Source organism: Oryx dammah, unplaced genomic scaffold (genome assembly GCF_014754425.2).
Source record: "Oryx dammah isolate SB20612 unplaced genomic scaffold, SCBI_Odam_1.1 HiC_scaffold_8, whole genome shotgun sequence".
Taxonomy (NCBI): domain Eukaryota; kingdom Metazoa; phylum Chordata; class Mammalia; order Artiodactyla; family Bovidae; genus Oryx; species Oryx dammah.
Genome location: NW_024070192.1, coordinates 37,743,934 through 37,756,036, shown reverse-complemented (window position 1 = coordinate 37,756,036; position 12,103 = coordinate 37,743,934). Strand labels below are relative to the sequence as shown.

At 50.7% G+C, this 12,103-nt stretch overlaps 1 protein-coding gene across 1 annotated transcript in view; it reads right to left on the bottom strand.

The window, feature by feature from the left end:
* ITGAE (integrin subunit alpha E) overlaps nt 1-12,103 on the bottom strand; it is a 61,921-nt gene that overhangs the window by 17,589 nt on the left and 32,229 nt on the right. Inside the window, exons 13-20 of the mRNA XM_040244444.1 lie at nt 11,421-11,566; nt 10,904-11,044; nt 10,015-10,251; nt 8,886-9,016; nt 8,254-8,384; nt 6,156-6,319; nt 3,935-4,063; nt 1,887-1,960 (exon numbers count right to left, since the gene is read on the bottom strand). Of these exons, the coding sequence (XP_040100378.1) occupies nt 1,887-1,960; nt 3,935-4,063; nt 6,156-6,319; nt 8,254-8,384; nt 8,886-9,016; nt 10,015-10,251; nt 10,904-11,044; nt 11,421-11,566 (1,153 nt within the window). The remainder of the gene's footprint in view (nt 1-1,886; nt 1,961-3,934; nt 4,064-6,155; nt 6,320-8,253; nt 8,385-8,885; nt 9,017-10,014; nt 10,252-10,903; nt 11,045-11,420; nt 11,567-12,103) is intronic.

The window sequence follows — 12,103 nt, the reverse complement described above, 5'->3', positions numbered from 1 at the left end:
TTGCAAAAGAATCAGACAGGACTTAACGAAACAACAGCAAATCATAATAACAACAGAAACGACAGACAATTACAAGGGAAATGGGAAGGAAATCCAAAAAAGAGGAGATACGTGTATATGTACAGCTGAGTCACTTGGCTGTACAGTAGAAACTAACACAACAATATATGGAAACTATACTCCAATAAAAAAAATTTTTTTTTAATTACCAAGCTCATGACCTCTCCTCCCCACCTTGCCTTCCAAACCCATTCTTCCGAAAGCTTTCCCAATTCAGTTCTTGGCATCAGTATCGTTCTAGAATTCAGTGTGGTTCAACAGAACTTCTGAAGTAATGGAAATGACCTATTATATATCTGTGCTGCTCAAAACCACTAGCCATTATGTGGGTACTGAGATGTGCCTAGGGCAACTAAGGAACTAAAGTCTTCTTTAATTTTAATTCATTTCAATTTAAATAACCACATGTGACCAGAGGCTATTGTGTTGGACAGCACAGTTCTGGATGCTCGGGCCGGAACCCTGAAAGACTTCTTAGACCCCTCTCTCACACTTCCCACATCCAATCTGTCATCCAATCCTGCGGGCTCTAACTTCAAAATATAACCACCTTCATTGCTACCACTCTGGCCCAAGTCATATCATGTCTCACCCGAGTTATCACAATAGCTCCCTACTGTCGCCCCGCCTCCACCTCTGCTCCTACAGTCTATTTTCAACACAGCAGCAAGAATGATCCTACTGGGACTTCCCTGCTGGTCCAGGGGTTAAGAATCCACCTTCCAATGTAGGTGACGTGGGTTTGACCCCTAGTCAGGGAACTAAGATCCCACATGGTGTGGGGGCACTAGAGAGCCCTAGCGCAGCCACAAAGACAGCAGTGTGTAGGGGAGAGCAGCCCCCCCACACACACACAAAGAATGATCCTCTGAAAGTGCATGGTCATGGCATTCCTCTGACTTCCCGGCTCATCGTAAGAGTCCTCATGGAAATGGAGCCACATATGATTTTTCCTCCCCTCACATGGCAACATCGACTCAATGGACATGAGTTTGAGCAACCTCCGGGAGATAGTGAAGAACAAGGAAGGCTGGCATGCTTCAGTCCATGGGGTCGCAAAGAATCAGACAAGACTTAGCCACTGAATAACACCCCCCCTTCAATTCACTCTGGTGTCCTGCCCTCTTCCTCCCACCTCCAAGCGCCCAGCTCAGGGCCCTGACAGGTGCTCTTCCTTCAGACACCCACAGAGTTCATTCCCCCACCTCGCTTCCATGAGCCTAAACATCACCTTCTCCATGAGCCCTTCCCGGACCACTCTATTTGAAACCGCAACCCCAACCACATCCCCGGCACTTCCCTCCCACCTTCCCTGTCTTCTTTTTCATCATAGTACATCTTTTCAACACATTGACTTACATATTATCTTCTCTCCCTAAGCAAAATTGTGAAAGTGAAAAAGGGGCTTCCCGTATCTCCCAGCACCTCGAATGCTGGGCACAGAGGAGGTGCTCCCTAAGCATGTAAGGAATTAAGTAATTTGGTAAAGCGTTGAGCCAGGAAAGAGGTTATCTTTAAGTGAGGGGGTCCTAGGAGTGAGGGACCCCGGGTTATGGAAAGAAGTCTGGGTGTAAGCCCATCCAGTGATCATGGGACCCTACGCAGGCCTGCAACTGCTGACTCTTCCCAAATTTATAACATAAGAATACAAATCTGTCTAGCCTCCCTCATTGGGTGGCTGGGGAAGCAACGATACAATTAGTGCAAAAGCCCTTTGTGGGCTGCGAGGGAAAGGAGGAAGCGAGTGATCCTGGTGAGGGGTTTGCCTCGTAAGCCTTCAGGAGGTGAGCTAACGGCAGAAACCATGACAACTGGATTCAACTCACTGAGAGATGGTGGTGGCCAACTGTAACTCCGCGACACAAAACAGCTTATTCTTGCAGTTCTTCTCATAGGGCAGCTGTAAGCAGAAAGAGAGGGGCAGGATCAGCCCAGGGACCCCGCCATCCCCCGTGGCCTTGCTTCATGATCTTCTCCCTAGGACATGTGTGTCCCTTCTGCTGACTCTGAGAAGTGTAGGTGAGGCTGACGGGCTGAGGTTGTGTCCACATGGCTGTGAGAGGTGTGACTATGCTATACCTTGATCTGTCAGGCATGGGGGTGTGCTTGGTCCTACAACACAGGTACCATGCATCAGGCCACTGGCCAAGGTCAAAAAGAGGGTGACCTTTGTGAAATGGCGGGAGCAGCTGTCACTTGCATATTATGCTAATTAAGTAGCAATACTCACAGCTCACTACTCTGAACTTTTAGGGGTGGGTGAAACCATATGAAGAAAAGCCTCCTTAGTCTTCTTAAGTAGAGCAGGAACAGCAGGGGACAAATTGGGGGGAATACCTAACCAAATATTGTCAAGTTCAGTCCTGTGAGCTCTTCTACTCCCAAGGCTAGTCTTCTCTGTAGGTTAAATATTCCGCCTTGCCGTCTTGCCTACACCAAACAAATTCAGAAATCACAGTGGGCCCAAAAGGTCCGTGTAAGATTGAAAAGTTCCAGCTCACGTTGCAAAGTCATGTTTTCTAAAGGAGCAGGTCTATTTTTTATTATGAAGGAGACACAGCCAGCTCCCTACCTGGGGAATCACTGCATTTATCTTCCCAGCAGCCAGTGACCATCACAGTAGCTTTATGCAAGGACTGACTGTTTCCATGATTGGAGCTACAGTGAGAGCCCAGAGCAAGAAAGAAAACCTTTCACTGCCCAGAGAAGGAAGATGCAGATTGCAGAAGTCAGAGCTTGGGGCCCTATCTGACTGGGTCAACAATTGAGGGATTTTGTTTGTTTGTTTGTTTTACTTTTAATATAGCCAAGCAGCTTGTTCTCTTTCAGTAGGATTAAAACATCCTCAGCTCCCAGCTAGAGCTCATTCTCTGGAAAAATCTATGTGCTTGCTGCTGCTGCTGCTCAGTGGCGTCCGACTCTGCGGCCTCATGGCCTGTAGCCTGCCAGGCTCCTCTGTCCATGGGATTCTCCAGCGAGAATACCAGAGTGGGATGCTATTTCCTTCTCCAAGGGATCTTCCCGACCCAGGGACTGAACCCACATCTCTTGCATCTCTTGCACTGGCAAGCAGATTCTTTAGCACTGTGCCGCCTGGGAAGCCCATCTCTGTGCCTAAACACCAAATAATTGCCCCTCACCCATTTCCTCAGTGGGATAATTTTTTTTTTAAATCTCTTTGCCAAAGCATCAAAGTAATTATTGTTTAAGATAAGAATCCTGAATGGATGTTAAACAGGATACATCATGGGTCAGCAGGTAAAGAATCCGCCTGCAATACAGAAGGCACAGGAGATGCAGGTTCCTGATCCCTGGGTCAGAAAGATCCCCTGGAGGAGGGCATGGCAACGCACTCCAGCATTCTTATCTGAAAAAATCCATGGACAGAGGCACCTGGCAGGCTATAGTCCATGAGGTCACGAAGCATAGTATACAACTGAGTGACTAAGCACATGAAAATGTAATCTCAAAGCATCTCCTCATAATATACTTATTAATTATAAAGGGAACTAGCCCCAGTATGACTTTCTGTGTACAGGGCAGGTGGGCTCCAGTCCAGTCCCCACACAGGCCTTCCACCACACCATTATCAGAGACCTGTGCCAAGTATCCATATGCTTCATTAAATATGTAGCAGGCACCTTTTGTGAACAGAAAAGAACCAGCCTTGGGAGTCATTTGGAGACCTGTATTACCCACCAGTGAGGTCCTGGGCAAATTAACACCATCTCAGGAACTCTATTATCCCCGTCTGTGCAGGGAGGGTCCTAAACGTTGTCTGAAGACCCTCCCAACTTTAATATTCTTTGAAGATAAGGGAGCAGGGACTTTTACAGGGGTGGCACCTGGGAGAGTCTGGTCCTAGCCAAGTCACCTGGAAGATGGCGGAGGGTTCAGCGTAGAAGTCCAGGATTGGTTGGGGTTGGTCCATCCGGCCCTCAGGGGTCTGGAGGTGGTAGCTGACCTTGACAGTGATGTTGGAGAAGCAGTCCTCCTGACACAGCTGCACAGTCTCCAAGGAATGTGAGGTTGGAGTTGGATGTGGGGGAGAAGATGACAAAAAAAATACTTTTAACTTTGATGTGGTCACAATATTAAAGAATGAAAGGGATTAAGCTAGGAGTCCTAAGCCTCTTCCAAGTAAGCCAGGCTGCCAAGAGCATTGGGAAAACCTCCGTTGATCTGCCACGGCCTCAGGCCTCCTAACTCCTTCTGGTTCCTGCTTCAGTCACAGAGGGGTTCTGGCCAGCAGGAGTTAAACGCCAGCTTGGACTTAGAGGACAAAGGGGAGCCGAGAAGAGGAAGAGTTGTGGTCTCAGCTCTGTTTACAAAGATCTTTCTTGAAGCGGCACAGAGGACATATTGCTGCTGCTAAGTCGCTTCAGTTGTGTCCGACTCTGTGCGATCCCATAGACGACTCTCCCATCCCTGGGATTCTCTAGGCAAGAACACTGGAGTGGGTTGCCATTTCCTTCTCCAGTGTATGAAAGTGAAAAGTCAAAGTGAAGTCGTTCAGTCGTGTCTGACTCTTCACGACCCCATGGACTGCAGCCTTACCAGGCTCCTTTGTCCATGGGATTTTCCAGGCAAGTGTACTGGAGTGGGGTGCCATCGCCTTCTCCAGAGGACATATTAGGAAAATAAAAACTAGACCAGAACTTCCCTGGAGGGCCCGTGGTTAAGACTCCATGCCTCCAATACAAAGGTCATGGGTTCATTCCCTGGTGGGGGGACAGCCAAAACAAATGAACAGAAGAACCCTGAAGACCAGGAGATGGCCTGGGATGCCACTTGCCATTCTCTTTATTTATTGAGACTTTTTGCCAGGTGGGAGCTTTGAACACCTGAGAACAGGTGAGCAAGCGTCTTGGCTGGAAAAGGTAGCTATGCTTATCTTTAGGGAAGCCACAGACTTACTAGAAGTCTTAATCCATTTAACAACCAAACAGATGTTGGAACAGATGTGTAGTCTGAAGCATAATTTATGCATTTATTGGAATACATGACCGTTTGAGGTCCACAGTTTGGGGTGCTGGCAGACTCGGAGTCCTGACAAATGCACTTTTTTCATGTTCCAGACACCTCTGTCAGGAGTAAACTTTTGTAAATGACCACTTTTGTCTATTTCTACTTTGCCTCACTCAGGTTTTCTAATACCGTCTCACATAAGGGCCTTCTGCCCCACTGTGGTTATCAGGTGGGGGAGGGAGCTCTGTTATTTCCAGTGTATTACCAAGAAAAATGGCAGCAATTAGAGGATTTCCCTTTTTGTCCAGTTTCTAGGAAACTCAGAGATTTATTTAGTGTTCAGTCTCTGTAGATTGCTTTAACCTGGTTTTCTGGTACCATAACCCCCATCTCCCACACCATCATGTGATTCTTGATCTATTATGATTTTTTAGTTGCCTCATTTGTGTGTGTGGATCCCTGTACTTCACTCCATGCACCTCAGTTCTTTTCTCAACAATACAGACCCCCTCTGGGAACTTCCCTGGCAGTCCAGTGGTTAAGACTCCCAGCTTTCACTGCAAGGGACACAGGTTCGATCCCTGGTCAGGGAACTAAGATCCCACATGCCACACAGCACAGCCAAAATAAAATAAAATAGATAACCAACAACCTATTGTATAGCACAGCACAGGGAACTCTGCTTAATATTCTGTAATAATCTAAATGGGAACAGATACGTGTGTATGTATAACTGAATCATTTTGCTACACACCTGAAACTAAAACAACACTGTTAATCAACTATGTGTGCACGCTCAGTCGTGTCTGGCTCTGTGCGACCCCGTGGACTCTAGCTCCCAGGCTCCTCTGTCCAGGGGATTCTCCAGCAAGAATACTGGAGTGGGTTGCCACTTCCTTCTCCAGGAGATCTTTCCAAAGACCCAGGAATGGAACCCACATCTCCCGCATCTCCTGCATTAGCAGGCAGATTCTTTAGTGCTGTGCTACCTGAGAAACCCCTGTTAGTCAACTATACTCCCGTATAAAATAAAAATTAAAAAAAAAAAAAAACAATGAAACAAAGAAACCTTAAAAAAAAAAAAAAAAGACAGACCCCTCTGGACTCTTGGAAACTCCTCCACTCACATGTCCATCTGTAGGGATGAGCAAGAAGGACTCACAGAGACGGGACCCCCTGCCCCACTCCCTAAGGGAGCTCTGATCCATCCTCTTATCTGAATGCTGCAGCCGTTTCCTCTGCTTCACCACATCCACGTCCAACGTGAAGTTCAGAGAGGTCTCACCAAGGCCTGGGAATGAAGATCAGATCTTTCTGATTGGGCCACGGAGGTCAAACTCCAGACCGAGGGCCCTCCCATGAGCCCCTCCTGAGTGGTGTCCCCCACATGGGCACTTCCCCAAGTTTCTTCTTCATTTCAAAGTTACTTTTCTCATGTCTTCTGTCCCCTGGTTAGGGTCCCTCAGTGCCCCAGACCCAAACCTGGGGCAGAATATCCCCAGGGCTAAGTCAGTCTTCCCTATGGGAAGAGGGCTTTTAGAGAGGAGGCTGGGATTGAGGGGGAAAATATTGAGGAGGAAAAGTTCAAGGAAGGGGGAGAGAGAGACCATACAGTAAAACCTGAGGATAGCAGAGCTGGAAGAACCTTGTGAATTACCTGGGCCAACTCCCTAACTGTAGAGAACAAAAACGGGGGCCCCAGGTACCCTGGTGGCTCAGTGGTAGAGAATCTGCCTGCCAGTGCAGGAGACAGGAGTTCAATCTCTGGTCCAGGAAGATCCCACATGCCGTGGAGCAACTAAGCCTGTGTGGTACAACTATTGAGCCAAGTCTGAGTGCCCTAAAGCCTGTGCTCTGCAACAGGAGAAGCCACCACAATGAGAAGGCCACACACCACAGCTAGAGAATAGCCCCCACTCGCTGCAACTAGAGAAACCCGCATGGCAATGAAAACCCAGCACAGCCAAAAATATATAAAATCAATAAATATTAAACAAAACAAAATACCAGGCACAGAAAGTGAAGGACACCTGCCCAGTGTCACATGACCACCCAGCAGATGCAGTTCAGGCTCTGTGGCCCAAACCTTCCAGCCTGTACAGCTGGAAACGACAGGGCTGCCCTTCTCTAATGACCAGACTTGATCCTGGACTCCTGCGGTAAAGCCAGGCCACCTGGGAGCGCGCTTTCTGACCTGCAGGAGGTAGAGCAACTTCTCGGGGATGGTGACTGAGAGATGAAGCCCTGGGGACTGTTGCTGAGGGTTTATGCTGGAGGAGACCTCTTGGGTTGGCAGGAAGTACCTGGGCTGTGAAAGTCATGCCTACCATCTGCCTTCCAGAAGGTCTCCCAACCAGCACCAGCCAAGGGGGTGGGAAGGGAAGCCAGGCCTCCAGCAGATTATCCAATCCCCCTAGACTAGGGAAAAGGCAGAGGGAGGGAAGGGGAGAAGATGTAATCAGAGAGAAAGAGGAGAGGCACCTACACACACACAGGTGTGGGCACAGCAGCTGGAGATGGAGAAGGGCCTGCCTTTTTCCAAGTCTTCTTTCAGAAACCCAACCCTTCAACCCGAGGACAGGATCCAATGCCCCTCTTCCCAAGAGGGTCAGAAAGACTCCTTCAGAATGTGGACTGAACAACAGGTCACCCTTTTCTGGGGCGGTTCCCATTAAACTGAACCTAAAGTCAAAGGAACACCAAAGAACTGATACTTTCAAAATGTAGTGTTGGAAGAGACTCTTGAGAGTCTCTTGGACTGCAAGGAGATCAAACCAGTCAATCCTAAAGGAAATCAACCCTGAATATTCATTGGAAAGACTGACACTGAAGCTGAAGCACCAATACTTTGGCCACCTGATGTGAAGGACTGACTCATTGGAAAAGACCCTGATGCCAGGAAAGATTGAGGGCAGGAGAAGAATGGGGCAGCAGTGGATGAGATGATTAGATAGAATCACCCACTCAATGGACATGAATCTGAGCAAACTCTAGGAGATGGTGAAGGACAGGGCAGCCTGGTGTGCTGCAGCCCATGGGGTCAAAAAGAGTCGGATACGACTTAGCGTCTGAACAACAACAGCAACAGGTCAAAGGAACTAAAATCTAATAGAGGGATTTCATAACACCCCACCCTTACCCAGCCCTCTTTCTCTGTCCCCTCCCCCACTGAAGCCAACAAAGAGTGACCAGAGCACTGGACGGGTCAGCTAGGCTGCCTGTTACCTGATTCAGCAGCTAGGGTCGCAGAGTTGATTTCAAAACACAAACACACATTCACGCTGCTGCTGAAGCCAATGGGCAGTGCCTTGGGAGTGAAATTCATGGACACCTTCAGATGAACCACAGGTCTTGAGCTAAGTAAGACAGCAAAGGGGCACATGAGAAGTGACCACAGGACTTCGGCATCAGTGTCTGGCTCTCTCATTCATTCAGTGAGTATTTACTGAACATCTCTCATAGGCCAAGTGCTCTTCTGAGTCCTCAGAATATAGCAGAGAAAGAGACAAGCCGTGTTCTAGTGGGAAAACAGACAACTATCAAATAAACATGAAAAAACAGGAAAAGCCTCTGTGCAGGAAAAGGTATGTTAAAAACAAAATAGGAGAAGGTAATAGAGACTAGGGGCTACTGTGAAGTAGGTGCATTGTTATTCCCATTTATAGATGAGAAAACTGGAACTTAGAGATTCTGCCCAAGCACACACAAGTTCAAGCTTAGATTCAAACCCAATTCGATGGAGCCGATGCTCTTAAACAGCACACTCCCTCCCTCCCATCAGTGCCTGGTGTCTTCTTGGGGTCATTTAGGGTAGGGCAACGGGGTGAAGCTGCTCAGAAGGCAGGACAGACCCCTACCGGAGTACAGCCGCCCGGCCCAGCGCACCCACGGTGATGTCAGCAAGGCCATCGTCGTTGAAATCTAAGCCACCGGCCACCGAGGTGCCGAAGTACTGGAGTCCTGGGGCCACCGCCAAGGCTCTGATCCTCTGTGGGGGAGAAACACAGGATGTCAGGGAGAGAAGGGGTTTCCTTTCAGTTTTATTCAGTCAACAGATTGGTCCACTCCAGGGACACTGAGGCACTGGAAAGAAAAAGTAAGTTTCTCCCAGGGGAAATGGCATTCGAACAGAGGCTTGAAGGGGGTGGGGCTTGATCGAGAGGGTAAGGAGGGCAGGGGGTGGGGAAACAGCCAGGGGTCAGTGCAGTGGGAAAGGGGAGACCGGGCGCCAGGAGGCCTGATTTGGGGCTGGGGGGTGTCTACAGAATTACACTTCAGAACCCCACTGCAGACTCAGGGTAGAAGATGAGGTAGGAGTCAGGGTGTAGTGATGGGGATGGAGAGGAGGGGCTGGATTTGGAAGATGGTAAGATCTTCAGGACGCAGAGGCTGACAGGCTGAGCTGGGGGTCTATGGTTAGTCCAGGTTTCTGCTGTGAGCGGTGGAGGGATGGGGCCCAGAGGAGCAGCAGGTATCAGGGAAGAGGGTGCTTTCCGTGGGGCATCCTGGGAGTGAGATGCTGGAGGCCATTCAGGGGAGGGGCGCAGGAGCAGCTGGACACACAGGACTGAAGCTTGGACAGAAACGGCAGCTGGAGGTGGGTGGCAGTGCCCATAAAAGACATGGTGTGGAATTTGGCAATGGAGCCCAGGGGGGTGAGGGTTATGCAATGGGGTGGGGCGGGGGGCCGTGTGGGGGCAGGAGCCAGAGAAGGGACAGAGAGAGAGGAAAGAGGATCTGGGGCAGGTCCAAGGTCAGGAATGCCAAAGAAGGAGACAGTCATAGGTCAGGAAAGAAGATGGATATTGCCACAACCTCTAGCCCCACTGGAAGGATGTGGAGGTGAGAACCTCCCAGTGACTTCTGTCCCCCAGGCCCTCTCAACCCCCTGGGAACTGCCTGACACTTAGGACTGGACCTAGCTCGGGTCTCAGGCCCTCATATCTGGGGAAGATCAAAAGTGCCAGAGTAAAGGCAAGAGGTCACCTGTGGCTGGTTGGCAGAGAGGTCAGCCAGCTGGTTGGCAGAGCGTCCATTGTAGATGTACACACTGCCGAAGCCTGCACCATTGTCTGCCTCAAAGTCCTCCAAGGGGGCCCCAATGGCCACGTCTGTGAGCTCATCCTGACTGATATCCCCCACTGTTGCCATGGCAAAGCCAAATCGGGCATAAGTTAGCCTGGGGTGCCCACTCAGCATGCGTGCCAAGGAGAAGGAGCCATCCTGTAAGGCAGAGAGGCAGCTCAGCCCTCAAGACAAAGAGGCAGCGAGGTCCCACCCCACTGCCACCCCGAGAGGCAGGCTCAAAGACTCATTGATTCTGACTCTCCAGCCGGGAGTCTGAGGCTCAGAAAAGGCAAGAGACCTTTTCAAGTTTACATAGTGAGTGACTGATGAAGCTGGGGTCCTGCTGCCTTGCAGTCCAGGACCCAGAGCTGCACCCCTCGCTCCCACAATCGGGGCACTGCACTGGCGATCAGGAGGCCTGGCTTCTTGGCTTGGCTCCATCACACACTGGCTCTGTAAACCGGGGAAAGTCTCAAACATCACTGAGCCTCAGCTTCCTCATCTGTAAAATGGAGTGACAGCCACCTCCCACAGTTACTGTGAGAAACATGAGATTACAGATAAAACATGCTTTGTCAACTGTGCAGCTATGTGGAATCTCACCATCATCAACATGAGATGGTAGGGTGGGGAAAGTAAGAAAGAGGGGGCGGGGAGCAGCCGCCCCACCAGGCTGCCATCCACCCTGAGCTCCCCATCACCGCCCTCCCGTGCCAGGCAGGGCCAGGGCACCTCCAGCCTCTGTCACCTCAGCCCCAGGCTGAGTGGCCACAGCCTTAGCCACCTTGTGAAGACGGAGATCTCTAACCTGCTTGTTGACACGGTACATGTAGACTCTGCCCTCCTCTCCTTGAATGTGGTAAAACGGGGCCGCCACCAGCAGCAAGTCTGTGATGCCATCCATGTCAACATCCACAGGGCACAGCTCAGAGCCAAAATAGGACCCCAACTACAGGCCACGGGAATTGCAGCTCACGGGGAGTGCCAGGGACCCCCCACCCCCACTGCCACCACGACCACCAGCCCCCTTGGCAAGGCTAGACCCCCGCTCATGTTTTTCCTGCATCATCCAATTTGGGTCAGACCAGGTCAGTATGTTCTCCAGAATAACATAGGAGGCTGGGTGAACGGCTGGATCCCCCACGATGGGGAAAACCAGCTGGCACTCAGGCACACAGAGCTGGGGCCAAGGCTGAGTTCTGCTCAGACACGGTCCCCCACCCTCTGTGTGCCCTGGAGCCCACTCCTTTCCCTCTGGGGTCTCTGGATCCCCATCTATAATAATGGTGTGTGTGTGGGGGGCGCATTCCTTCTCTAACAGGTACCTGCTCGCCCTCCAGCACTGCCATGAAGTTGTTGGTCTCTCTGCCCACCTTCTGGAGCTCAAACACAGCCCCCCGCTGCTTGTGCCGCGGGGCCCCCGCCACAAAGGAGAGGCCACGGGCCTTGTGCAGCACGGCCACCGAGTAACCTGCCAGGTGGGGTGGTGAAATTGTGATCAGGACCTCCCGCTGGGCTACTCTTTTTCTCCTCTACCTTCTCAGTCAGGCCTTCCAAGTAGCTTGGGCAGCGGGGCAAAACTGGAGATACTATCTCATCCTCTTAAAAAGCATCAGTGGTGGCTCCCACTTACCCATGTACTCCGCCACACAGAATTGATATACACACATTACCACACATATAGTTTCACTCAAAATGCTCTCCACACACGTGCACCACCCACGCTCATCACAAACGCAATATATGAAGAAGGCTGAGGACCGGGTGAAGGCTCACTCATCACTGTTACTAATGGAGAGGCCCTGCCTCCCTAGGCAGCGGCCCAGGACCTGGCACTTTGGTACCAGCCTCAGCGTCCATCCCTCAGTCCACATGAACAACCAGGGCCCTCTCCAGCTAGGAATCCTACTACAGCCTGCGTCCCTACTCAGGCCCCGCCCCCACCCTGGCAGCCTCCAGGTCCCGCCCCTCACCCAGGTAGCCTCCGGGCCCCGCCCCTCACCCAGGT